General features: G+C 39.2%; 2 protein-coding genes across 3 annotated transcripts; both read left to right on the forward strand.

Annotated features, from left to right (window-relative positions):
• The first annotated feature begins 9804 nt into the window (after nt 1-9804).
• Nucleotides 9805-13517, forward strand: LOC129096270 (uncharacterized). Of its 2 annotated transcripts, XR_008531417.1 has the most exons (4): nt 9805-9889; nt 10473-10585; nt 11932-12641; nt 12713-13516. XR_008531417.1 is itself a non-coding variant. In XM_054605011.1 (3 exons), the coding sequence occupies exons 2-3, from the start codon at nt 10473-10475 to the stop codon at nt 12722-12724; spliced, it is 906 nt and encodes a 301-aa protein (XP_054460986.1). In that variant the 5' UTR covers nt 9805-9889; the 3' UTR covers nt 12725-13517. The 2 variants fall into 2 exon arrangements, 1 of the variants encoding a protein (XP_054460986.1); XM_054605011.1 differs by having other exon boundaries at nt 11932-13517.
• A 2036-nt stretch (nt 13518-15553) lies between these two features.
• LOC129095850 (uncharacterized) lies at nt 15554-19946 on the forward strand. Its single transcript, XM_054604433.1, has 5 exons — nt 15554-15608; nt 16572-16613; nt 17323-17447; nt 17617-17652; nt 17873-19946. The coding sequence occupies exons 3-5, from the start codon at nt 17323-17325 to the stop codon at nt 19155-19157; spliced, it is 1446 nt and encodes a 481-aa protein (XP_054460408.1). The 5' UTR covers nt 15554-15608; nt 16572-16613; the 3' UTR covers nt 19158-19946.
• Nucleotides 19947-26217: the final 6271 nt, after the last annotated feature.

Below are 26217 nucleotides of genomic sequence, written 5' to 3' on the forward strand. Positions count from 1 at the left end.
AGTCCAGTACCTTCAACATAGACATAAGACCCACCCTCATTGTTCCCACTGTTTACTGTTTTATATCAAATCTGTTTCATTTGATCCGGCTCCACTCACCTATAGGAAGTCCAGTGACGACAAACACATTAATGCAGAAAACGAGAAGGAGACCGACCCGGATGGAACCACCTGTGTCCATATCGGCTCGGTTATGTTTTCCCAAAACCTGAAAGCCGACACTGAACTAATCACCTGAATAACAGGCGTTAAGAAGCTTCTGCAGTTCACCTCGCCCTCCTTTCCAGCAATCCTGTTTTATGGCTGGTTGTAAATTGTTACAGATATCACTGTTGGTGCGAAACAGCAGGACCAAGTCTGAGTTTCATTTAACCTGAAACATGTTTAAGAATCATGTGTTAACTTCACATGTGGAGAAGGTTGGGCTACGTTTAGCTATCGATGAAGGTCAAGCCTCTGCTGCTGCACATTTGTATTTTAGCTCAGGGGTGATTTTTTGACCTTGTTTGTACCTTTCATGTGATTTTTATTGTGTTTTCCTTTTGTAGATTGTCATATCTTTGTGGAGTATTATAAAATGTTTGTCTCTTTGTTAACTACTTCTCCGGTTGGAGGACTGAATGTTAGAAACCATTCTAGAAGTGCACTGTTTTATGTAAAGTGTTTTTTACGTTACCTCTACTTCCTCTTCCTCTTCTGCACTTTTGACCCGTAGCTGACCCTCAACAGCTCCGACTTCTGATGAATTATCCGTCTTTCATCTTGAAGTCATGAAGACGAGGCTAAAAAAACGGTACATTTTCACAACATGTGTGGTGCCTTAAGAAATCACTGGAAGTAGTTTGATATCTTTCAAAACAGTCCTTTGTATCTCCGCTGTTGACTGACTTGACACGTTTGTGAAGCTGACTTCCCTTTTTCGTCTCTGCTGAAATCAGCCATGATGAAGAGCAGATTTTGTTTGACACTGTTTAAGTAATATTAGTGGCTGTTAAAAAAAAACTTTAGTGGAATAGAAAGTACAATATTTCCATCTGAAATGCAATGGATTAGATGTATAAAGTATGGTTACTTTGAAGGATCAGCTGATTACAGAGTTGGATTTGAGTTGGTTTATATCTATTACAATTAAAAAAAGGTGATTATGGAACGGTTACGGCTCACTAGCACAAATAACACTGCTGGTATGAACGTTTATGATCAAGTGGATTTAGCCCGCACTAAAGAGGTGGTGAAGTTAACAGTTGTGTGGACAACAAGACACAAAAATGAGATTTATGCCTTGAATTCTGTTAGTTTCGGTTGAACTTGAAATAATATGACTTAATTCTTGTAATATTACAAATTTCTTCTCAAATTATTACGACCGCTATCAACTTCCCAGAGAACACAGGTATGTGAGATATGTTTTGACTTGTAGGATTTTTTTTTACGTGAGCCGAAAAAGTGCTAAAACACATATGAGTTATTAAATTCCAAAGGTTTATGAATTAATTAAATTTATCTTTGAGGTGAATAGGTGCCGCGTGCACATTCATAGAGGTTAAAGACACAAAAGAGGAGGGAAGACTAAATCATACACGACATGTGTGTTGATTATATTTGTCAAAATTTCAAATTGTGATCTGGCTCATGAATTTATTGTTTTCTTTTACATGAATAAAGAATTTTCCACAGTAAGTTGGTGTAGAAAAAAAATCACCAAAATGCAGGAATTAAGTGTTTAATGCTCAAAATGTTCTCAATTTGTTTTATGAAGAAAGTCAATAATTTATCAATAATAAGTCAATAATCAGGATTAGGACTTCTATCATTGAGAGGAAATTAATAACTGAAGCTAAAGTACATGCATGCCTGGTGTGTATGTGTTTTCTGCGTGTGTGTGTGTGTGTGTGTGTGTGTGTGTGTGTGTGTGTGTGTGTGTGTGTGTGTGTGTGTGTGTGTGTGTGTGTGTGTGTGTGTGTGTGCGTGTGAGCTTTGTGTGACAAAGGTGTTGTAGAGGTTCTATTGATGATGCGTTCATGGAACAGTTCCACTCTCAGGAGATGACATCACAACATTCCATTGGAAAATCCACTTGTTTGGCGATCTCAGTCATTTTCAGTTGGAAGACAAACGAAGTAAGAGACTACGGCGAAGTGACTTGAAGACATTTAAGATCATCAATCTGGAAGACCAGCAACATTGTACAGCGATATAGAAACGACTTAAATGAGCTGCAAAGAGAATAAGTTGACGTCCGAGAAGGACGAGGCTGAGGGCGCGGAGAAAGTCACTGTGATGCAGCAACAAACACGTGACTTGGAAGAGAAGCTCTAAACAGAGGGTTCAGACTATCTGGATGTGTTCGGATCTTTACTTGAAGGCTTGGAGAGGGAGAATAGGGGCTTATTTAGTCACACAGAACAACTTCCAATGAGCTGCAAAGACGATAACTTGACGATCGCAGATGTGTCTAAAGAGGACACGGCTGGAAGCGCCAATAAAGAAGAAGACACAGTTCAGGAGCCTAATTCCTTGGCACAAAAAGAAGATGATGTATGCAACCAAGAGGAGCTCGAGATCACTGAGGGGGACGACGTCCTCCAAAAACAAACCTGTGACTACGAAGAGAAGCTGCAAACAGAGCGGTCCGGGGGACTGGATTGGCTCGGATCTATTCTCGAAGTCTTGGAGAAGGTGAAAAAGACCATTATCAGTCAAACAGAACAACTTCCAATGAGCTGCACAGACGATAATGTGACGTTCAAAGATGTGTCCGAGAAGGACGAGGCTGAGAGCGCAGAGAAAGTCACCGGGATTCAACGACAGGATGAGATCCAAGAGCCTGATTCATTAGCGCAAAAAGAAAATTATGTTGGCGCCAAGGAGGAGCTCAAGACCTCTGAGGGTGACAACGTCCACCAACAAGAATCATGTGACTTGGAAGAGAAGCTTCCAGCGGAGGGGTCAGGCTGTCTGGATAGGCTTGAACCTAAACCGGAAGCTTTGGAGAGTCACAACAAGGCCTTAAGCAATGAGGTGGAGCAGCTTAAAATGCGTTACGAACGAATGGCTGAAAAGTACATGGCAGAGAGGAGGGAAAAAGAGGCCATGCAAAATACAATTCAGGAACTCAACATCAAGCTCCAAAACAACATGGATTTGTCAACGCAGCAGCTTAAGGCCTCTGAGATGGGGAAGATCCTCTGCCAAGAATTAGATGACCTTCGTGAGACACTCCAAAAACAGCGTGATGAAGACAGTCAACTCAGAGCCTGGGAGAAGGAGAGGAAGGCCCACCTTCGAGAGCTGGAGGATGTGAAACTGTGCTACGAAGGAAAAACTTTGAGATTCCACGATATGTTCGACAAGCTGAAGGCTGAAAAAGCCCAAAGGGAGGCCATTAAGGAAGAGCAGTTCAAAAGAATTCAGGCGCTCAATTTCACGGTCAGACAGCAACAGGATTTCTGCACCCAGCAGAAGCTGAGGGCCTCTGAGAAGGAGAAGGTGCTTTCTCTGAAGGTGGCTGAGTTGGAGGAAAATATCTCCTGCTATGAGAAAGGAGCTCGCCCAAAGACCATCGGGTTCAACTTGGACGATGAGGACGTCACTGACGAGGAAGCTTCAGAGAAGCAGAAAAAGTCCAAGAAGAGAAATGGGTGGAAGAAAGTCGGTTATAACATCAAACCATGGCATTGGGGCAAAACCTAGAAGATAAAATTCTGATACTTCAGTAATAGTTTGACATTTTGGGATTACTCTGAACAAAAAAACGAAATGTATAAACAACAATTTGCTGCGTCAAACTATTACTTAGTTATTAAGAGCAGCATGGCGGTCATTGGTTGGAACTGTGGCTTCAAAACAAGGGGGGTCACAGTTTTCAATCTGCCAAGTGCCTGCGTGGGCTTTCTCTGGGTTCTCCAGTTTCCACCCACAACATTTTCAATAAAAAATATTAGCATTTGAATTTCTGCTGTTATGGCTTTCCTTATCATTTATTGTCACAAGTGTTGCTAGTTAAGATTTACAAGTCAGAGAATAAGTGCATTAGGTTCTTCAACCGTCTGTCTCCTCAGATGCAAACTCCAGTTGGTGTACAAACCTTGAGTCTGAGGTCATTTATCTATACATTCTTGTTTTTATTTTTTACTGGTTGCTAGGGAGGATACTCCAATTAACTAAATACGTTCGGAGCCTTTTACTTTGTTGTATTTAGATTAAGGTGGAATGCACGTGAAATGAATAACTTTAAAGATGGACTCCGTACTTCAGCTCCCGCTATGAGAGAGAATTTCCTCACAGCTCAAGTGTAAGAGGAAGTGACTTGACCATGTACTGGCCTCTGTGTTTCTGATCATATCTCCATCTTCAATTTGCAAGTCAGGATGAAGAGACAGATTAAGTTCATCAGTGAAAAAATAGTTCCTGAGAAACCAAGAGTTTTTGGCCTCTTTTCTATCATTATTTTGACTTAATGTCACATTTCTTGTATGTTTCAGTACTGGTGCTGCAACGGATCATAAAACTTACGGTTTAAATCGGATCACGGATCAGTTAAGCACAAATTAAAAAAGGGAGCAAAGATTAAAAAAGGGAGCAAATGTAAATTTTAGAGATCGTTTTTTGCCGCTGATACCAATTGCTCATCATGATCCATGTTTGCAGATACAGTTATCTTTTATTTTGTTTGATTATAGCAGCTGGTCTACAAGGCTCCACATAAAAAAAAATGTTTTGCCACGGTCCCAAATCCATTTAAATCACTCTGAAGTCTGCAAACCATCAGAAATTCTAATTGTTCTCCTTTTACTTTGTAAAAAACCTTGAGATTCCACGATATGTTCGACAAGCTGAAGGCTGGAAAAGCCCAAAGGGAGGCCATTAAGGAAGAGCAGTTCAAAATAATTCAGGTGCTTAACATCAAGGTCAGACAGCAACAGGATTTCTGCACCCAGCAGAAGCTGAGGGCCTCTGAGAAGGAGAAGGTGCTTTCTCTGAAGGTGGCTGAGCTGGAGGAAAAGATCTCCTGCTATGAGAAAGGAGCTCGCCCAAAGACCATCGGGTTCAACTTGGACGATGAGGACGTCACTGACGAGGAAGCTTCAGAGAAGCAGAAAAAGTCCAAGAAGAGAAATGGGTGGAAGAAAGTCGGTTATAACATCAAACCATGGCATTGGGGAAAAACCTAGAAGATAAAATTCTGCTACTTTAGTAATAGTTTGACATTTTGGGATTACTCTGAACAAAAAAACAAAATGTATAAACAACAATTTGCTGCGTGAAACTATTACTTAGTTATTAAGAGCAGCACGGCGGTCATTGGTTGGAACTGTGGCTTCAAAACAAGGGGGGTCACAGTTTTCAATCTGCCAAGTGCCTGCGTGGGCTTTCTCTGGGTTCTTCAGTTTCCACCCACAACATTTTCAATAAAAAATATTAGCATTTGAATTTCCGCTGTTATGGCTTTCCTTATCATTTATTGTCACAAGTGTTGCTAGTTAAGATTTACAAGTCAGAGAATAAGTGCATTAGGTTCTTCAACCGTCTGTCTCCTCAGATGCAAACTCCAGTTGGTGTACAAACCTTGAGTCTGAGGTCATTTATCTATACATTCTTGTTTTTATTTTTTACTGGTTGCTAGGGACGATACTCCAATTAACTAAATACGTTCGGAGCCTTTTACTTTGTTGTATTTAGATTAAGGTGGAATGCACGTGAAATGAATAACTTTAAAGATGGACTCCGTACTTCAGCTCCCGCTATGAGAGAGAATTTCCTCACAGCTCAAGTGTAAGAGGAAGTGACTTGACCATGTACTGGCCTCTGTGTTTCTGATCATATCTCCATCTTCAATCTGCAAGTCAGGATGAAGAAAGAAAGTTCATCAGTGAAAAAATAGTTCCTGAGAAACCAAGAGTTTTTGGCCTCTTTTCTATCATTATTTTGACTTAATGTCACATTTCTTGTATGTTTCAGTACTGGTGCTGCAACGGATCATAAAACTTACGGTTTAAATCAGATCACGGATCAGTTAAGCACAAATTAAAAAAGGGAGCAAAGATTAAAAAAGGGAGCAAATGTAAATTTTAGAGATCGTTTTTTGCCGCTGATACCAATTGCTCATCATGATCCATGTTTGCAGATACAGTTATCTTTTATTTTGTTTGATTATAGCAGCTGGTCTACAAGGCTCCACATAAAAAAAAATGTTTTGCCACCGTCCCAAATCCATTTAAATCACTCTGAAGTCTGCAAACCATCAGAAATTCTAATTGTTCTCCTTTTACTTTGTAAAAAACCTTGAGATTCCACGATATGTTCGACAAGCTGAAGGCTGGAAAAGCCCAAAGGGAGGCCATTAAGGAAGAGCAGTTCAAAAGAATTCAGGCGCTCAACATCACGGTCAGACAGCAACAGGATTTCTGCACCCAGCAGAAGCTGAGGGCCTCTGAGAAGGAGAAGGTGCTTTCTCTGAAGGTGGCTGAGTTGGAGGAAAATATCTCCTGCTATGAGAAAGGAGCTCGCCCAAAGACCATCGGGTTCAACTTGGACGATGAGGACGTCACTGACGAGGAAGCTTCAGAGAAGCAGAAAAAGTCCAAGAAGAGAAATGGGTGGAAGAAAGTCGGTTATAACATCAAACCATGGCATTGGGGAAAACCTAGAAGATAAAATTCTGCTACTTTAGTAATAGTTTGACATTTTGGGATTACTCTGAACAAAAAAACAAAATGTATAAACAACAATTTGCTGCGTGAAACTATTACTTAGTTATTAAGAGCAGCACGGCGGTCATTGGTTGGAACTGTGGCTTCAAAACAAGGGGGGTCACAGTTTTCAATCTGCCAAGTGCCTGCGTGGGCTTTCTCTGGGTTCTCCAGTTTCCGCCCACAACATTTTCAATAAAAAATATTAGCATTTGAATTTCCGCTGTTATGGCTTTCCTTATCATTTATTGTCACAAGTGTTGCTAGTTAAGATTTACAAGTCAGAGAATAAGTGCATTAGGTTCTTCAACCGTCTGTCTCCTCAGATGCAAACTCCAGTTGGTGTACAAACCTTGAGTCTGAGGTCATTTATCTATACATTCTTGTTTTTATTTTTTACTGGTTGCTAGGGACGATACTCCAATTAACTAAATACGTTCGGAGCCTTTTACTTTGTTGTATTTAGATTAAGGTGGAATGCACGTGAAATGAATAACTTTAAAGATGGACTCCGTACTTCAGCTCCCGCTATGAGAGAGAATTTCCTCACAGCTCAAGTGTAAGAGGAAGTGACTTGACCATGTACTGGCCTCTGTGTTTCTGATCATATCTCCATCTTCAATCTGCAAGTCAGGATGAAGAAAGAAAGTTCATCAGTGAAAAAATAGTTCCTGAGAAACCAAGAGTTTTTGGCCTCTTTTCTATCATTATTTTGACTTAATGTCACATTTCTTGTATGTTTCAGTACTGGTGCTGCAACGGATCATAAAACTTACGGTTTGAATCGGATCACGGATCAGTTAAGCACAAATTAAAAAAGGGAGCAAAGATTAAAAAAGGGAGCAAATATAAATTTTAGAGATCGCTTTTTGCCGCTGATACCAATTGCTCATCATGATCCATGTTTGCAGATACAGTTATCTTTTATTTTGTTTGATTATAGCAGCTGGTCTACAAGGCTCCACATAAAAAAAAATGTTTTGCCACCGTCCCAAATCCATTTAAATCGCTCTGAAGTCTGTAAACCATCAGAAATTCTAAGTGTTCTCCTTTTACTTTGTAAAAAACCTTGAGATTCCACGATATGTTCGACAAGCTAGAGGCTGAAAAAGCCCAAAGGGAGGCCATTAAGGAAGAGCAGTTCAAAAGAATTCAGGCGCTTAACATCAAGGTCAGACAGCAACAGGATTTCTGCACCCAGCAGAAGCTGAGGGCCTCTGAGAAGGAGAAGGTGCTTTCTCTGAAGGTGGCTGAGCTGGAGGAAAAGATCTCCTGCTATGAGAAAGGAGCTCGCCCAAAGACCATCGGGTTCAACTTGGACGATGAGGACGTCACTGACGAGGAAGCTTCAGAGAAGCAGAAAAAGTCCAAGAAGAGAAATGGGTGGAAGAAAGTCGCTTATAACATCAAACCATGGCATTGGGGCAAAACCTAGAAGATAAAATTCTGATACTTCAGTAATAGTTTGACATTTTGGGATTACTCTGAACAAAAAAACTAAACGTATAAAAAACAATTTGCTGCGTGAAACTATTACTTAGTTATTAAGAGCAGCACGGCGGTCATTGGTTGGAACTGTGGCTTCAAAACAAGGGGGTCACAGTTTTCAATCTGCCAAGTGCCTGCGTGGGCTTTCTCTGGGTTCTCCAGTTTCCACCCACAACATTTTCAATAAAAAATATTAGCATTTGAATTTCCGCTGTTATGGCTTTCCTTATCATTTATTGTCACAAGTGTTGCTAGTTAAGATTTACAAGTCAGAGAATAAGTGCATTAGGTTCTTCAACCGTCTGTCTCCTCAGATGCAAACTCCAGTTGGTGTACAAACCTTGAGTCTGAGGTCATTTATCTATACATTCTTGTTTTTATTTTTTACTGGTTGCTAGGGACGATACTCCAATTAACTAAATACGTTCGGAGCCTTTTACTTTGTTGTATTTAGATTAAGGTGGAATGCACGTGAAATGAATAACTTTAAAGATGGACTCCGTACTTCAGCTCCTGCTATGAGAGAGAATTTCCTCACAGCTCAAGTGTAAGAGGAAGTGACTTGACCATGTACTGGCCTCTGTGTTTCTGATCATATCTCCATCTTCAATCTGCAAGTCAGGATGAAGAGACAGATTAAGTTCATCAGTGAAAAAATAGTTCCTGAGAAACCAAGAGTTTTTGGCCTCTTTTCTATCATTATTTTGACTTAATGTCACATTTCTTGTATGTTTCAGTACTGGTGCTGCAACGGATCATAAAACTTACGGTTTAAATCGGATCACGGATCAGTTAAGCACAAATTAAAAAAGGGAGCAAAGATTAAAAAAGGGAGCAAATATAAATTTTAGAGATCGCTTTTTGCCGCTGATACCAATTGCTCATCATGATCCATGTTTGCAGATACAGTTATCTTTTATTTTGTTTGATTATAGCAGCTGGTCTACAAGGCTCCACATAAAAAAAAAATGTAAGTATGTAAACCTTCAGAAATTCTAATTGTTCTCCTTTTACTTTGTCATCACCCCATGTAAGTTTTCTTTTTTAACTTTTATTTATTAAAACCCCTGTTTAATCATCCCTTGGTTCCTCCTGTTATGTCTGCATTTGGGTCCATCTCCTGCCTCTCTACTAAAACCTGACTTCATTATAACCCTCATGAAGTGAAAAAGTGAAAAGAGAAGCTGGATGTAAAATGAACACAGTGATGCATTACTAGTATGTCGACAGGTGGAGTTTGGCCACACTTCAATACTTCTATTTAACAGGTCCATTATATTATTTGTACTCGGACAATAAACCTGTTTTGAATAAAATGTAATATTTAAGGAATTAATCCATTGCACTAATTTAGCCAACACTACAATTTAGAAATGCTCTGTTCATTTTGTTTGATGTGTAGTATTCAGTGTTTTTACTGTAGTGTTGATTAAACAGTGGAAAGTACTGATCGGATGTAAACATGTGAGCTCTTATCTAACTAATAACACCTTCTTATAAATCTTCCTCATTTCTGAGAAAATTCAAAAGAGGAAGCTGGGGTCATGGTGTCATTTTGAGGGTGAGGCGATGGTCACACGCTGCTCTATAAAAATGTTCCTTCCTTCTGATTCTTTTCACTGCTGGAAAACGTTGCCACCTAAAGCAAGAGAAGAAGAAGAAGACGACGGCTTCAGAGGTTTCTTGGAACATCTCTCTCCACCAGACAGGTACAAGTTACCCGACAAACAAACGCCAAAGATTTGTGTTAAATATATGGAATATGTTTTTTGAGATATGGTTTTTAAAATATTTTTTTTTTTAAAAATGTGCATTTTGTAGCATAAATAATGGTAAACAATATAGTAATAAAACCACTGAGCATCTGTGTACATTTATGTAGAGGTGGGCGGGCAGAATTCTACAGCATGAATTTTGACAATTGAGATGCATCTATTGATCATCTACAGATCAAAACGGACGTGTTTTCAGCTGACTGGTTGTTTCATATTTTATTTAACACATTTGTGTCACTTTACGTGAGCACCCAGCGGCAAAGTCTGCACAGCAGAACTTTGATGATAGTAAATTAAAACGATATCATGTCAAAAATGTAAACTTGTTACTTGAAGCTATACAGTTGTTTGCAAGACTAGAATTAAATACAAATACAATTTTTTCCTGCCTACTGTGAGTTACATGTTTACTGCAAATAACCTTTACAAATGACCAAAACAATCTGGGTTAAGTTATAGTCTTTTTTTCCACGTAATGACAATATTGCCTTGATTATTAACTTAAAATTGTATCCAGATGGCTGGACTGTGGTTGAAGACTGTGACGCTGGTATTCTTCCTGTTTGCTGGAAGTTTGGCTGCTGTGGACCAGAACAAGCTTGCACAGCTTATACAAGCCGTCAAGACTCAGTGAGTCAACACACCTGACTGCTCATTGTCTCATGATTTTAACGCATGTCCATCAAGGACAGCATTTAGCTTGGCAGAAGCAAAGGAGAGTCTGCGATCTTGGATATTAAATGATATATAAGCTTTGATTCATCATAATAAGAGATATTTGAGTTACTGCGAGTTGATAGCACAGGTCCCTATAGATGGCAGTGTTGGTCAGACTGCCTCCCCAGTTCAGTCATATGAGTGATATTTGTCATAAAAATACTATTTAGTTTGAGTGTCTTTCCTGTTTTTATACCTTCAGCACAGTCATTGTGAGTGTGCTAGAATGAGATTTACTTGTCTCTTCAGAAAACATATTCTCTTCTTCCTATTCCAAAATAGGATACATTGCTACTATGAAAATATTAAACACAGAAGGTTGAACTTGTGAAATCAGTTTCAAAGCATCTTAAGTTGTTGCAAAGCTGATTAGTTATCGCAGTCTGTTGCCAGATGACCATCTATTGTGTTCTGAAAAGCTTGTTTATGTTTGACAGCCTCAACTGGAGCGTCTGGACACTGTAGTGTATCTCTACGTTTTAATGTACACTTTATTTCAACACTTTATATTTTATAAATATTTTTTATATCTTTCATGGCCCCCAGAATCTGCCTCTCTTTGTCCGGGCGAGGCGGTGTTGCTTGTCTCACAGGCTGTTAAGAATTTCAAAATGTTGTTAATAAATCTGTTATAATTATTATATATTATTATTGATGAGCTCAGACGTTATCGGTTCTGTTATCTTTACTTTGTAACTTTTTGGTTTAATTTATTAACCCTAGTAAAAAGACAAAACTTTATCAAGACACATGTAGCTTTATGCAAGCACAGTCCACTAGCTCAACTAATAGTTAACCGTAGCAAACAGGCAACAATACAATCTGTCAGTATGTAGTTTAGCTTAGTTTGACACATATCTTCAAATTCTTATGTACACTGAGACAAAGCAGCCCCTCCTCTCTCTACCAGAGTTACTGCAGGCTGAGCATCAGCAGAGGGAGGAGGACTGATACTGACTGGTGTTTGTGTTCCTCGCTCTTTATAAACTTCACTCAGAATATCATTTATTTAATTAATTAATTTAATTTATTTTAGATTTGTTTTCAGTGAGATATTAATGATTGTAAATAGCGACTTTGCTGGTGTAAACATTACTGTTGCTACTGTAGAGACACATTTAGTTCAATTTACAATATAAATAACTTCTAATCCTGATTTGTTGATTGTTTTTTTTAAAATAATATTAAAAAAACAATCATTTAATGATAAAGAATAACCTAGAAGAGTACCTGTAACATGTTGTGCTCTCTGTTGACAGGTACCCAATACAGGGTATGTTCAGTTTCGCTCTAAGCATCCAGGGAATGGACCAGAACCAATTGGACCAAATCTTTGAAGACAACCCTCAAGACGTGGTGACACAAATGGTTTCAAAACGTGAGGTGTACACAGGCAAGAGACTTAATGTAGCAAAATTAAAAGGACATGAGCATGCTGAATGGCGAGTTTTGAAGGACCTGAACCTTGAAAGCAATACGGGTGATTTGTTGGTCATCTACTGTCAATCTTCCTCTTGTCCCAGAACTTGTACAGAAATCAACGGTCCTTACAACATCATGGATAAGATCGATATTGTCATTGAAAAGGGAAAGTGGAGTGAAAAGGTCTTTGTGTTTGAAAACGTATTCCAGCCCAAGACAGAAGATATCGATGTCGATGAACTGAAACAGGCTCTTGTAAATCTTGCAACATCTAAAATCAAACTTGCAAACATATTTCGCTGTTACACACCGCAAAACCATGATTTTCAGTGCACAAGCTGCTCCAGTGGTGGAGAAGTGGCAAATGTGTGTTATGATTACAACCTCAGAGGAAGGAGCAGGAGTAGGAGCAGGAGTAGAGGAGGGAGCAAGAGTAGGAGCAGGAGTAGGAGCAGGAGTAGAGGAGGGAGCAAGAGTAGGAGCAGGAGTAGGAGCAGGAGTAGAGGAGGGAGCAAGAGTAGGAGCAGGAGTAGGAGCAGGAGTAGAGGTGGGAGCAAGAGTAGGAGCAGGAGTAGGAGCAGGAGTAGGGTGGGAGCAGGAGTAGGAGCAGGAGTACAGGCAGGGGGGTAGGGACTGCATTGATGCGGGTAACAACAACATGATAAGGACCTGAGAATCTCAATAGCAGCCCCAATAAAGCTTACTGATTGAAATCAGCACCGCATGCTTAATAATAATAATAATATGTTTTGATAGATTTAATGACTCAAATTCTCTTAATGCCTGCAGTGGCAGTGATACTGAAAGGATTCCCAGTTTCCAAACTACTCTGCAAAAGTACAGCCAGTGTGTTTCATTTGGGCCGGAGCAAAATGTCATAATTGATCTTTATTTTGCTAGTTACTTAATACATTTCTCATGACGACCAAGCATCAAGCACTTCTGTGCCGCGATGTCAATACTATGAATGGATTTGTTTTCCCATCTTCCCGAGCAAACCCGACTCGAAAAAAAAGACACTTTAAAGTTTAAAAAACTAAAAAATATGTTGTCAAATTCCCAAGATGATATTGTTTCAAATAAGCACCAGCCCATTTGCTGGTACTATGTAGTAATTTGAAATATATAGACTTGAAAAGCTATTTGGTTTGTTTAATCTGCCAATTAAAGGTTTGGTATCTTTGTCTTGAGTTACAGCCAGTTCACCTGACCAACCACAGGGAATGTGACCTCAGTGCACATGACTGTTACTATGTAACTGATGGGAAAACATTCGCTGACGGTGAACAGATTATTTAATTTTGTTTCCACATATATCACTGTACTTCTGTCAAGCATTGCCAAATCCTCTGATGTTATGTTCTTTCTGATTAAAGCTTGGCTCAGCATTTATTATGGTCTGTCTGTGTGCAATGTCTCCTGTACAAACTCACTACACCGACACACTGTAAATAAGAGAGTCATTTGATGGTATGAATAGTGAGAGGGGTATCCGTGTTTGGAAACCACAGTGAATGTTGACATAGAGAGCATACAAAGAGAGTGAATACAATGTAAATTTAAGTAAAGACTTAAAAATCTATATCAGACACTCACAGTTTAGCTCTCCTTTGCCTGTTCAGTCACTGTTTCAGGATCATTCAGTTGAACCACAAGAATCCCAGCAAACACACTAAATGAGAGGGGAAAGTACCCTAGTGCATCCTACGCTGCTCCCCCAGTGGACAGCAACTTATATGAGGTTTGCAAACGGGCCGCGTCCAAATTGGGAATACAATGGCCGGCAGCCCAGGACACTTTGGGTTTTGTCCACTATTTCTCAGGGGTACAGACTACAGTTCGCTATGAAACCACCCAGATTCAACGGTGTGTTAGTTTCAGTGGCTAAACAAACAAGCGATCAGAGCGGTCCCGAGGAGGAAGCTCTACGGGGTTTTTACTCCTGTTACTTCCTCATCCCGAAGAAGGGGAGTTCATCCCTCCGCCCCATTTTAGACCTCCGTGTGTTAAACAAACACCTACGCAAATACACATTCAGGATGTTAACACACAAAGTGCTCTGTCGTTTGTAACAATCGATCTCTCGGACGCTTATTTTCACATCGCCATTTATCCTGCACACCGGAAGTTTCTCAGGTTTGCTTATCAGGGCAGAGCCTACGAGTACCAAGCCATCCCGTTCGGGCTGTCGGTTGTGTTGGAGGCTCTCACTCATCACCCATTTGAGCCTATAGAGGCGGTGGGGATGAAGTTTATTTCACTTAAAACTGTGTTGCTCTTAGCTCTAACCACAGCAAAGCGGGTGAGTGACTTACAGGTTTTATTCGTTTGCCCTTCCTGCTTGCAGTTTGCTCCAGGGCATGCCAAGGTCTGTATGCGGCCCAACCCGGCCTTTGTGCCTAAGGTAGTGGAGTCAGCCTACAGATGTCCCACAGTGGAGCTTTCAGCTTTCCACCCACCTCCATTTTCCTCCTCAGAGGAACAGGTGCTTAACACATTATGCCCAGTGCCGGCGCTACATGTGTATATGAGTAGATCAGCAGGTTTCAGGAAAGGGGATCAGCTGTTTGTGTCCTGGGCTACTCCCCACAAAGGCAAACCAGTGTCCCGCCAGAGGCTGTCCCACTGGATTGTGGAGGCCATATCTCTGGCCTATAGCTGCAGGGGTTTTCAGCCCCCCCAGGGTTTAAAGGCTCATCCCACAAGGAGTATGGCCACTTCCTGGGCCCTTTTCAAGGGTGTTTCAGTGCAGGATATTTGTGCTGCAGCGAGCTGGGCTACGCCTCACACTTTTGTAAGGTTTTACAGGCTCGATGTCTCTGGGTCATCCTTGGCACATGCTGTGCTAGAGGCAAACGTGCCAGAGTCCCTGTGATGATCTCTGCCGGGCGAAACAATATTCAGCTTCGGGAGATTTCATGCAATCCGGGAGTGGTCTATATCTCCCATAGTGAAACACCGAACGAAGTTAGAAAAATAACTTTAGGTTACTTAACGTAACCCCGGTTCTTTGATAACAGAGTGAGGTGTTTCACCATCACATCCCTCCTTGCATTGACACAGAAATAAATCGGTCTAGAATGATTCGGGATGGGACGGTCGACTGTGGAAATATGAGGGGGCGGGGCCCCAGCACAGTTCGACCTGTCTGTCAGTGACAGACGTGGTGTCATTGGAGCTTCCATAGTTGGTCACGCCGAGGCGATTCCCATAGTGAAACACCCCACTCTGTTATCAAAGAACCGGGGTTACGTTAAGTAACCTAAAGTTATGAGGGCTACGTATCAACACTAAATGTACGATGTTCAACTTCCTAAATGAGACAGCAAAATGTCTTTCTTCTACATCGTTACTCAAGAGTCTTGCTTAAATAAGGGCATGGTTCCATTCTGAGGGTTTGGCCACCGGTCAACCCACCTTTATAAAAATGTCACTTTCTTCTGACTGCATTCACAGCCACAGCCACTCGCACTGAGAAGAAAACAGATGATAACATCGTTCTCCACCAAAGCAGGTAATACGATTTTCCTTGAAAACTCAAATTACATAAGACAAAAAGAAATAAGGTAAATGGGGGTTTCCTCTTCACAAAGAATTTGTTGTGAGGGATTGAAAGATCGAGAATAAGAGGTTTTAAGTTTCATGCCTTGTTAACACCAAAAGTAATTTTTTGCTTGCTTTTTATGACGTATTAGAGTTCAACATTTGTCAGTGTGATTTTCAAAAGTTCCAAAACAAAGCTTTTGAACTGATGAACAAGATCAAATGATAGACTCTAGTAACAGTAAACCCATGTTTTTGCCTCAATTTATTGTTTTATAAACCTTGTTGTTTTTACATATTTACTCTTTACTGAGTCTTTGAATCTTTAATAAGCCTATTAAACAAGACTATGTTACATTTGATGAACAATTACACGATAAAGACGTGTTAAATTCCTCTTCAATTCCCATGACTGTGATGAGTTAGCTGCTTTACAGACATCATCCTTAGGCAACAACCAACACGTCTAAAGGTTAGAAACAGTATGCTTCCTCATTGAGGTGACATTTCATTTGTCTGCGAGCAAGATGTATAAAACAAAAAATTTGTTTATCTTTTAGTACAAAAATGTTGTGATTAACAGTCGTTTCAGTCGTTTTCTATATTCAGCTTCTCAAATGTGTGGTTTTCTTTATCATATATGATAGTAAATCGTATATGTCCAGGTTGTGGACCGTTGGTCTGACAGAGCAAGACGTTTGAAGACGTCACCTTTGGCTTTAGAAAACGAATGGGCATTTTTCACATGACATTAAGAAGACAAAGTACGTTTAATCAAGAAAATAATCAATTAAGACAGTAATTGATAGTTTCAACCCTAGAAGGAACATTGAAATGTTTGTCTTCTGTGACAAATTAGCGTTCCAGTAGCACATTAAAAGAAGAGTCACAAAGAAGGGGAACTGACTCAGTATTTGGTTTTTGTGTGTTTTAGGGCTTTTAGATCTTTTAGATCTTGTTGCCAGCAGCCGTAAAGGTGAGCATTCTCATGATCCTGACCCTGTTTAAATTTGACAACTTATTTTCTTCCCTTTTTCTAGAAAGTTGACTTTTGTGGAAACTGCAAAATATTCGGTATCCAAGTTATGACCATTTTGGTATAAAGTTGCAATTCAGGGGTGGAAAAATTAGTCAGATCTTTTACTTATGTAAAATAGCAATATCACACTGTAGAAAGTTTCACATTGTATGTGATGTTGTCGCTTTAATGCATTCTTTTACTATTGTTTTTACTTAATTATCTTATTATATTATACTTTTTTTTTTTTAATTGGTTCATTTTTATCGTATCAATTGGTTTTACATTGTTAAAATGTTATAAATACTGTTTTATCAGTGTTTAACTCTTACCTCATTTTTTTGCTTTCCTGGGCCTCATTGTTGTTTTATTGCCTTGCTTTTTCTGCTTTGTCTGTAAAAGCACTTTGTAAACTCTGTTTTTAAAGGTGTGATATAAATAGTTATTATTATTATGATTATTATCATCTTTTCAGGCAAATTTTAATGTTGCATCTAATTCTGAGTATAAAACCTAAATATTAGATGTTGTTATTATGCATGAAGCATGTGATATGTGGTGGTGAAGGTTGGGTTTAATTAAAAACAACCTGCTGCGGATTATAAACATTTTGAGATTGTAATAAATATCATTATTATCCCTAATGATGTTTGTTAAAAACACTCAGATGGCAGGCCTGTGCTGGATGGCTGTAACGCTGGGCTTGTTGCTGTCTGTTGGAAACAGTTCGGCTGATTTTGAAAAACCAGACCAGAACCAACTTGCTCGAATCGTTGAGAAGATCTTGGCGGAGTGAGTTAGCTTGTATTAAATACTCATCCTCATTGTCTCTCTCTCATATTCAGCCTGTTTCTGTAAATTCTATGATCAGTGCATCCTTCCAACTATCTTTCTTAACTTCTGTTCTGATTCAAACAATCAAACATGCCAGTGACATTTTGTTTATGTTTTCATTTGGCAGTTATACACCGAGGTACAATGGCAAAAAGGGTGAAAGGTGAGTAGGTGATTAAGTACTTTTCAAAATAAAAGTTAAAATGTGCTTTATAGCAAAGAGAAAAGACTACAGACGACTATAACAACATACCTCACAGACTGACTGTAGTTATAACATATGACTGGTGTCTACGGTTTCATTTGGTTCATATAGCTTTTTAACATACTGTTTTAAAATACATTTTCTTTACATCTTGTGTATCTGTTTCCTTTGACATAAGATCCCCCATGTTCAGTCTGGCTGTAAGCATCCCTTACAACGGGAAAGAGTACGACATCAGTCAAGTCATTGCCTCCGACCCTCCTGAGGAATTGCAGAAAACTATTTTAAGATGTGAAGTCTACAGAGGCACGAGGGTGGTTGCAGCCACACTTCTGAAATGGCCAGATGTTCTGGAGCAGTGTCCTGATGAAAGAGTACAATGGCCTCCTGTTCTTGAAAAATGTCAACAAACTTCCATGACATGGGCTGAGGTCAAGAATAGGTGTCCTAATGCAGTTAAAAAGGGTACAGCTGATCATGCCGAGTACCGAACTCTGCAGGCCTTTAACACCTTAACAAATAATCTAGACAAAAACGATTTCTTGCTTTTCTACGTTCTTTCTTCCCCATGTGACCAAAGATGCACAAGCGAATCAAATACCCTCAACATTCTCGATAGCATAAATAAGATCAAGAATTGGAATAACTACGCTGTTGTGTTTTCCAAAGTATTCAAGCCCAGAGGTGGTGCTGCCATACCCACGGAGAACCTCAAAGGATCGCTTGAGCGGCTTGGGAGTCCAATTGGTTTGAAAAACATATACCGTTGCTACGGCCAAAACTCAGTGCAGTGCACAAGCTGCTCTAGCGGTAACCAAGTCACCCCCAACTGTTACACAGACGAGCCACAACCTGGTCCTAGCAGCAACTTGCCATCCAATTCACGCATACTGCCTCAACGTGGCAGAAGCAATTCCCCCTCACAAAGCAGTCAGGGCGAGAGAGACCAAAGAAACAACAACATTAATACGAGCAGAGGGGTTTCCACTAATGTTGACGGCAATCCAGGAGGGGTGGTGGGTCAGGGGGGCAGTGGAGGGGGCAAGCGCCGAAGAAGACGTGGCCGAGGCAAAAAAGGGAAAAAGACTAATGAAGGTGAAGGAGTTTCCTCCTCACAAAGTGGCCTTGAGGTCCGTAATACAGATGTTGAGGGCAATACAGGAGGAGGTCTGGGTGGAGCTGGCAGAGGCAAAGCCAGAAGGGTGGGTGGACGCAGAGTGGGGCAAGTACGACGACGTGGAGGGACAAACAAGCAGAAGAGCAACAAGGTACAGAGGAAGAATAAAAGACAGAGCAGAGGAAACGCTGAATGGAGCCAGGAGGCACAGGGGAGGCCTAGAAAGCAGAGTAGGAACAGGCAGAACGGTCAGCAGCCACAGAGGGGGGGAAAGCAGCGGGGCGGAGAAATGAGGAGAATTAACCAGCCGCAGAAGAGGAGGGGGAAAAAGAAGAGGCGTGGGTAAAGAAAGAGGAGTTAGCAGGAGGGCAGCGCAGGATGAGCTTCAAATCTATAAATCTATTCAAACTGCCATAACTCTTAATATGTGCACTTAGAATAAAACTACTCTAAATACATGTTTATGTGAAAACAAAAATACAGGTTGCTTTGGATTAAAGAGTCAAATTAACTTAAAATATTGTGATAAATAAATGCAGAGATGTGATGGTACTTCAAAATAGAAGGCGACTGGCAACCTGACAGAATTAAAGGGCCATAACTCAGTGGGAGGGTCCGACTACGACCTAAAACGCACCATTCATCTTTGCACACTGGCCTACTACATACTGAGTTTGAGGTCCAAAAATCATGTCTGCCATCAGTGAGCTAAATCAGCTAACTTGGGTATTTCTGCTTCATTAACATGTTAGCCTCTTTGCGCAAGACTTTTTCCAGATAACCAGCAGATATTTACAACAAGTTCCCCGATTGGGTTGGAAACACTTGGCAGTCCTCATATCTTTGATTAAAGTCAATAGCTAATAAAACATAAAATACTTTGAACAGTTTGTTTTCAATACTGATTAATACTTTTTTAATATTAAAAACAGCTAAAGTGATAGCATGTAGGGGAGAGAGATGTGTTAGATTTCTGAAGTGAATGCGTTAAAAATAGATTACTACTTCTGAAAATAATTTGCATAAAATGAGCAAATGAGATGATAGTTGCAGGGAAGCAACTAGTGCAGCACCAAGAAGAGTCTTCATGTAATCGAACATGAAATGAATCTCATTTGTATTTTTCTCGTACAGATACAAGACTTCGTCATCAGATAGAAAACATTTTTTATATTTAACAGTTTTTGATAGAGGTGATTATAAATTTGTTTCAAATTAAAAATGAAAAGGAAGTCTGATGTAAATGAACCTCAGTATTTACTCATGTTACTGTATGCTACATCTCTGTAGAGTGTTATGAAGTCCTCTGATGTTCTGTTCTTTCTGATTAAAGCTTGGCTCAGCATCAACTCTGTTGTGTTGGTGTGTCTTTTTGGAGCAACTGTCATTTCACAGTTTGGATCTTCTGGGCAAAAACAGTTCAAACTTTCTTATAGATAACAGCTTAAATTTTTTTGCATGTGTGAATTTGAATGCTTTTGAATTTTTAGATAAAAGGTGTGGTGCCATGCTGAAAGTGTTGCTTATCTCCCAAATTCAAACTGCGACGTATCCAACAGTACCTTATCTCATTACATAGCTCGGCCTCACAATACATACTGGGCTACTTAATGTAGTGGTGTACTGGTGATACAACACTGAAAGGGTTGATCTGAATACAGCCAGTAAAGGTTCCTAATTGTGTTTTTTTATTATCAGTATTAATGGAGTGGACAAATTAATAGAAACACCTGTCAGTAAAACTTAATGTTGTTCAACAGAAACACAAACTTCATCTTCAAAAGATCACACAGTTGAATCAACCTTCTCTTAATACATTATAACCCTCATGAAAGGAGAATTATTGCAGCTGGTGTATTAGACTGCATTATTATTACCAAGGTTCTCCTAATAAACTGGCAACTAAGTTCAGCTTTGAGTTTAATATATTTAAAAATAAGAAAACTTTATTCAGAACAGTTTTTCCTCTTAAAACACATTTAGGTAACCAAACATTCCCTTCCTTTCTTGCCACTGCACTTATATTTGAAAATATTTATTAAACAAAACAGGCAGCAGAAAGCACGGTGCCTTTTTCTTCCCCATGCAAGTCACGATAAAGCAATTGGTTTCACACACAAAATGTTTTCTCAGGGAGGAAGCACGAGCTCTTTTCGAAGGCTTAAAGATAAGCAGTCTAGGAAATGGTCGGAATAAATGCTAACTAAATATATTCTTTTAAAAGAAAATGAGACGAAACCCCTCGGGAGATAAATGAAAACATTTTTAGCAGTTATTTGTACAGCCTACTTGTCCGTTGGTCTCACCAACTATTGGGCCGATAACCATAACTGTTGCTGGGGAAACTAATGATTTGAAGATAAGAGAAAAGCTGGATGTAAAATGAACACAGTGATGCATTAATAGTAGGTTGACAGGGGGAGTTTGGCCACACTCAATTCCTTTTGACAGGTTCATTATATGATTTGTACTTGAACAATACACAATAAAATTAAATAATTAAGTGCATCCTTCCATCTATCTAACTTTATTAACTTCTGTTCTGAATCAAACAATCAAACATGTCAGTGACATTTTGTTTATGTTTTCATTTGGCAGGTATAGACCGAGCTACTATGGCAACACAGGTCAAAGGTGAGTAGGTGATTAAGTAAACATTACTCATGAAGTTCTTTTCAAAATAAAAGTCAAAATGTGCTTTAGCAAAGAGAAAAGACTACAGACGACTATAACAACATACCTCACAGACTGACTGTAGTTATAACATATGACTGGTGTCTACGGTTTCATTTGGTTCATATACCTTTTTTTTTTACCTTTTTTCTTTACATCTTGTGTATCTGTTTCCTTTGACATGAGACCCCCCATGTTCAGTCTGGCTGTAAGCATCCCTTACAACGGGGAAGAGTACGACATCAGTCAAGTCACTGACTCTCGTCGGGAATTGAGGGACACGATTTCAAAATGTGAAGTTTACAGCGGCACGAGGGTGGTTGCAGCCACACTTCTGAAATGGCCAGATGTTCTGGAGCCTTGACGTGGCAATTCCCCCTCACAAAGCAGTCAGGGCGAGAGACCAACAGAACAACAACATTAATACGAGCAGAGGGGTTTCCACCAATGTTGATGGCTATTCAGGAGGGGTGGTGGGTCAGGGGGGCAGCGGAGGGGGCAAGCGCCGAAGAAGACGTGGCCGAGGCAAAAAAGGGAAAAAGACTAATGAAGGTGAAGGAGTTTCCTCCTCACAAAGTGGCCTTGAGGTCCGTAATACAGATGTTGAGGGCAATACAGGAGGAGGTCTGGGTGGAGCTGGCAGAGGCAAAGCCAGAAGGGTGTAGAGGAGAGAAATGTGTTAGATTTCTGAGGTGAATACATTAAAAAATGATGATCGTCTCCCTTTTAAATTTTTTTGCATGTGTGAATTTGAATGCTTTTCAATTTTTAGATAAAAGGTGTGGTGCCATGCTGAAAGTGTTGCTTATCTCCCAAATTCAAACTGCGACGTATCCAACAGTACCTTATCTCATTACATAGCTCTGCCTCCCAATACATACTGGGCTACTTAATGTAGTGGTGTACTGGTGATACAACACTGAAAGGGTTGATCTGAATACAGCCAGTAAAGGTTCCTAATAGTGTTTTTTTATTATCAGTATTAATGGTTTGAACAAATTAACAGAAACACCTGTCAGTAAAACTTAATGTTGTTCAACAGAAACACAAACTAGGTGTTCCTAATAAACTGGCAACTAAGTTCAGCTTTTAATTTTAATATATTTTATAATAAGAAAACTTGATTCAAAACTGTATTTCTTTTAAAAACACATTTAGTAACCAAACACATTTCCTTCCGCCACTGCACTTATATTTTAAAATATCGAATAAACAAAAGGTGTTTGTGTATTTAACCCTTGTGTTGCCATGCTCTAGAAAAGTATTCCTCTGATACACAGGCAGCACTGCTCTGTTAATTTTGTTTGATGTGTAATATTCAGTGTTTTTACTCTAGTGTTGATTAAACAGTGGAAAGTACTGAACTTTAAACTTATTGTTTTTTATCATTTCTGTTTCTCTTCAGAAATGTCTGCTGCACTTGGATGGTAACTTGTTAGCTCTTATCTAAGAAAATTCAAAAGAGGAAGGTGGGGCCATGGTACCACTTTGAGGGTGAGGCGATGGTCACACGCTGCTCTATAAAAATGTTTCTTCCTTCTGATTCTTTTCACTGCTGGAAAACGTTGCCACCTAAAGCAAGAGAAGAAGAAGAAGAAGACGACGGCTTCAGAGGTTTCTTGGAACATCTCTCTCCACCAGACAGGTACAAGTTACAAACGAACTCCAAAGATTTGTGTTAAATATACGGAATATGTTTTTTGAGACATGGTTTTTAAAATATATTTTTAAATGTGCATATTGTAGCATAAATAATGGTAAACAATATAGTAATAAAACCACTGAGCATCTGTGTACATTTATGTAGAGGTGGGCGGGCAGAATTCTACAGCATGAATTTTGACAATTGAGATGCATCTATTGATCATCTACAGATCAAAACGGACGTGTTTTCAGCTGACTGGTTGTTTCATATTTCATATAACACACGCACTTTGGGGATAGTAAAATAAAATGCCATCATGTCAAATATGTAAACTTGTTTTTTAGTAAAAACTTGAATCAATACAGTTGTTTGCAAGACTAGAATTAAATACAAATACAATTCTTTCTTTCCTACTGTGAGTTTCATGTTTACTGCAAATAACCTTTACAAATGACCAAAGAAAGTAAAAGATAACATTTAGAAATGTTTGTTTACATTGAATTCAGAATTGTTGAAATGATGCCATACAGTGGCCGTACCAGTGCCCTTCTCCTTCAGAAGCCGTTATGTTGACATAAAAAAATGTATATATGTACATTGCTGTATGAGGTTATTGTCGATGCTTCTAAATTATACCGTGATGTCAGTTTAAAGCCGTACCTCACAGCTCTACATATATGCATTTTATGTTGACGGTCGGTTGGCTTAGGTTGCCACGACAACAATTTTTCCTTTTAACGGTTGCTCAGGTTGAAAAAAGTTTTGGGGGCATTTTTCCAATATATAAATATTTTGTTGAATAACAGAAAAGGGTGATGCCAATACAATAGACATAGAACGTATTTGCTTACTACAACCTAATTGTTTGAAATGTATTTGTTGACCTTGTCATCTGGGTTCAATTCTAATCTTTTTTTCCCCACGTAATGACAATATTGCCTTGATTGTTAACTTAAAATTGTATCCAGATGGCTGGACTGTGGTTGAAGACTGTGACGCTGGTATTCTTCCTGTTTGCTGGAAGTTTGGCTGCTGTGGACCAGAACAAGCTTGCATGGCTTATAGAAACCGTCAGGAATGAGTGAGTCAACACACCTGACTGCTCATTGTCTCATGATTTTAACGCATGTCCATCAAGGACAGCATTTAGCTTGGCAGAAGCAAAGGAGAGTCTGCGATCTTGGATATTAAATGTTAACAAAAGACTACAAATAAATGATATATAAGCTTTGATTCATCATAATAAGAGATATTTGAGTTACTGCGAGTTGATAGCACAGGTCCCTATAGATGGCAGTGTTGGTCAGACTGCCTCCCCAGTTCAGTCATATGAGTGATATTTGTCATAAAAATACTATTTAGTTTGAGTGTCTTTCCTGTTTTTATACCTTCAGCACAGTCATTGTGAGTGTGCTAGAATGAGATTTACTTGTCTCTTCAGAAAACATATTCTCTTCTTCCTATTCCAAAATAGGATACATTGCTACTATGAAAATATTAAACACAGAAGGTTCAACTTGTGAAATCAGTTTCAAAACATCTTAAGTTGTTGCAAAGCTGATTAGTTATCGCAGTCTGTTGCCAGATGAATAATGATGATTGTAAATAGCGACTTTGCTGGTGTAAACATTACTGTTGCTACTGTAGATACAAATTTAGTTCAATTTACAATATAAATAACTTCTAATCCTGTTCTGAATTTATTTTATTTTTTTAAATAATATTAAAAAAACAATCATTTAATGATAAAGAATAACCTAGAAGAATATCGTTAAAGAACCAAACGGATGAGTGTCGTAGTGTCGATAAAATCCTAACGAAATGAATCCCTTGTATCAACCGAGGGAGAATACCTGTAACATGTTGTGCTCTCTGTTGACAGGTACCCAATACAGGGTATGTTCAGTTTCGCTCTAAGCATCCAGGGAATGGACGAGGATCACTTGAAGCAAATCTTTGAAGACAACCCTCAAAAGGTCGTGACAGGTCAGGTTTTAAAGGGGGATGTGTACACAGGCAAGAGACTTGCTGTAGCAAAACCTTTATTCACTGATCATTACACTGAGCATGCTGAATGGCGAGTTTTGAAGAACCTGGACCTTGAAAGCAATACGGGTGATTTGTTGGTCATCTACTCTAAATATTCCTCTTGTGACCAAAAATGTACAGTAAACAAGGGTCCTTACAACATCATGGATAAGATCAATAATGTCATTAAAAAGGGAAAGTGGAGTGAAAAGGTCTTTGTGTTTGAAGACGTATTCAGTCCCCAAAATACCATACATATTGAAGAGAGTAAGCTGATTAAGGCTCTTGAAAATCTTGGAACATCTAGAATCACTCTTGCAAACATATTTCGCTGTTTCAAACCAGTCAACAGTAATTTTCAGTGCACAAGCTGCTCCAGTGGTGGAGAAGTGACAAAAGTGTGTTATGATTACAACCTATAAAGTCTAAAAGAGTGCTGCAGGATTGAGTCTAAAACCCATAAATGACATAGCTTTTTTGCATTTCCTGTTTTCGTGTTGAAGTTTTCCCTTTGCTGAATGTGTTTTTGGTTAGATGTCTAAAATAAGTTCTGTGGTTAACATAAGCTTAACAGATTTTAAGGTTTTGATTCGCAAAATTCAAATGTTCAGCAGTCTCGGGTTATTTAACATTTTGATTTGAAAATGATTGCACCTGACTAAATGAGTTGCTGTTGAATCAATCTCAGCAGAATTCCAGTCCATTCACCACCTATGTCCATGCACAGAATACACATTTAGAAAACAAAAATGTGATAAAGATGATCTGTAATGATTTTGTTAATGTATATGTTATTTGGCTTTGATTTGCCAATTGGTGCTTGTGTATCTTTGTCTTCATATATTCTACTGATGCACAACCCACTGCATGGGCCAATTTGTGATTTTGTGCTATGTTAACTAAATGTTTCATATCCTAAGTTACAGTCTGTTCACTCAAACCATTATGTGAGAATCGCTCTGCTCTGTATTCATTTTAGTAAGTAGAAATTAATTAAATATTTAGGTAAAGCTAGCACTCTGTATTTACAAGTACAATGAATTTATGTCATTGAACAAAT

Source organism: Anoplopoma fimbria, chromosome 9 (assembly GCF_027596085.1).
Source record: "Anoplopoma fimbria isolate UVic2021 breed Golden Eagle Sablefish chromosome 9, Afim_UVic_2022, whole genome shotgun sequence".
In the NCBI taxonomy this organism is placed as follows: domain Eukaryota; kingdom Metazoa; phylum Chordata; class Actinopteri; order Perciformes; family Anoplopomatidae; genus Anoplopoma; species Anoplopoma fimbria.

Coding starts and splice junctions, on each gene's coding strand:
- LOC129095850 (XM_054604433.1), top strand. CDS start 17,323: ATGGCAGGCCTGTGCTGGATGGCTGTAACGCTGGGCTTGTTGCTGTCT. Junction 17,448..17,616: donor GTTGAGAAGATCTTGGCGGA/GTGAGTTAGCTT, acceptor TTCATTTGGCAG/TTATACACCGAGGTACAATG. Junction 17,653..17,872: donor AATGGCAAAAAGGGTGAAAG/GTGAGTAGGTGA, acceptor CTTTGACATAAG/ATCCCCCATGTTCAGTCTGG.
- LOC129096270 (XM_054605011.1), top strand. CDS start 10,473: ATGGCTGGACTGTGGTTGAAGACTGTGACGCTGGTATTCTTCCTGTTT. Junction 10,586..11,931: donor ATACAAGCCGTCAAGACTCA/GTGAGTCAACAC, acceptor CTCTGTTGACAG/GTACCCAATACAGGGTATGT.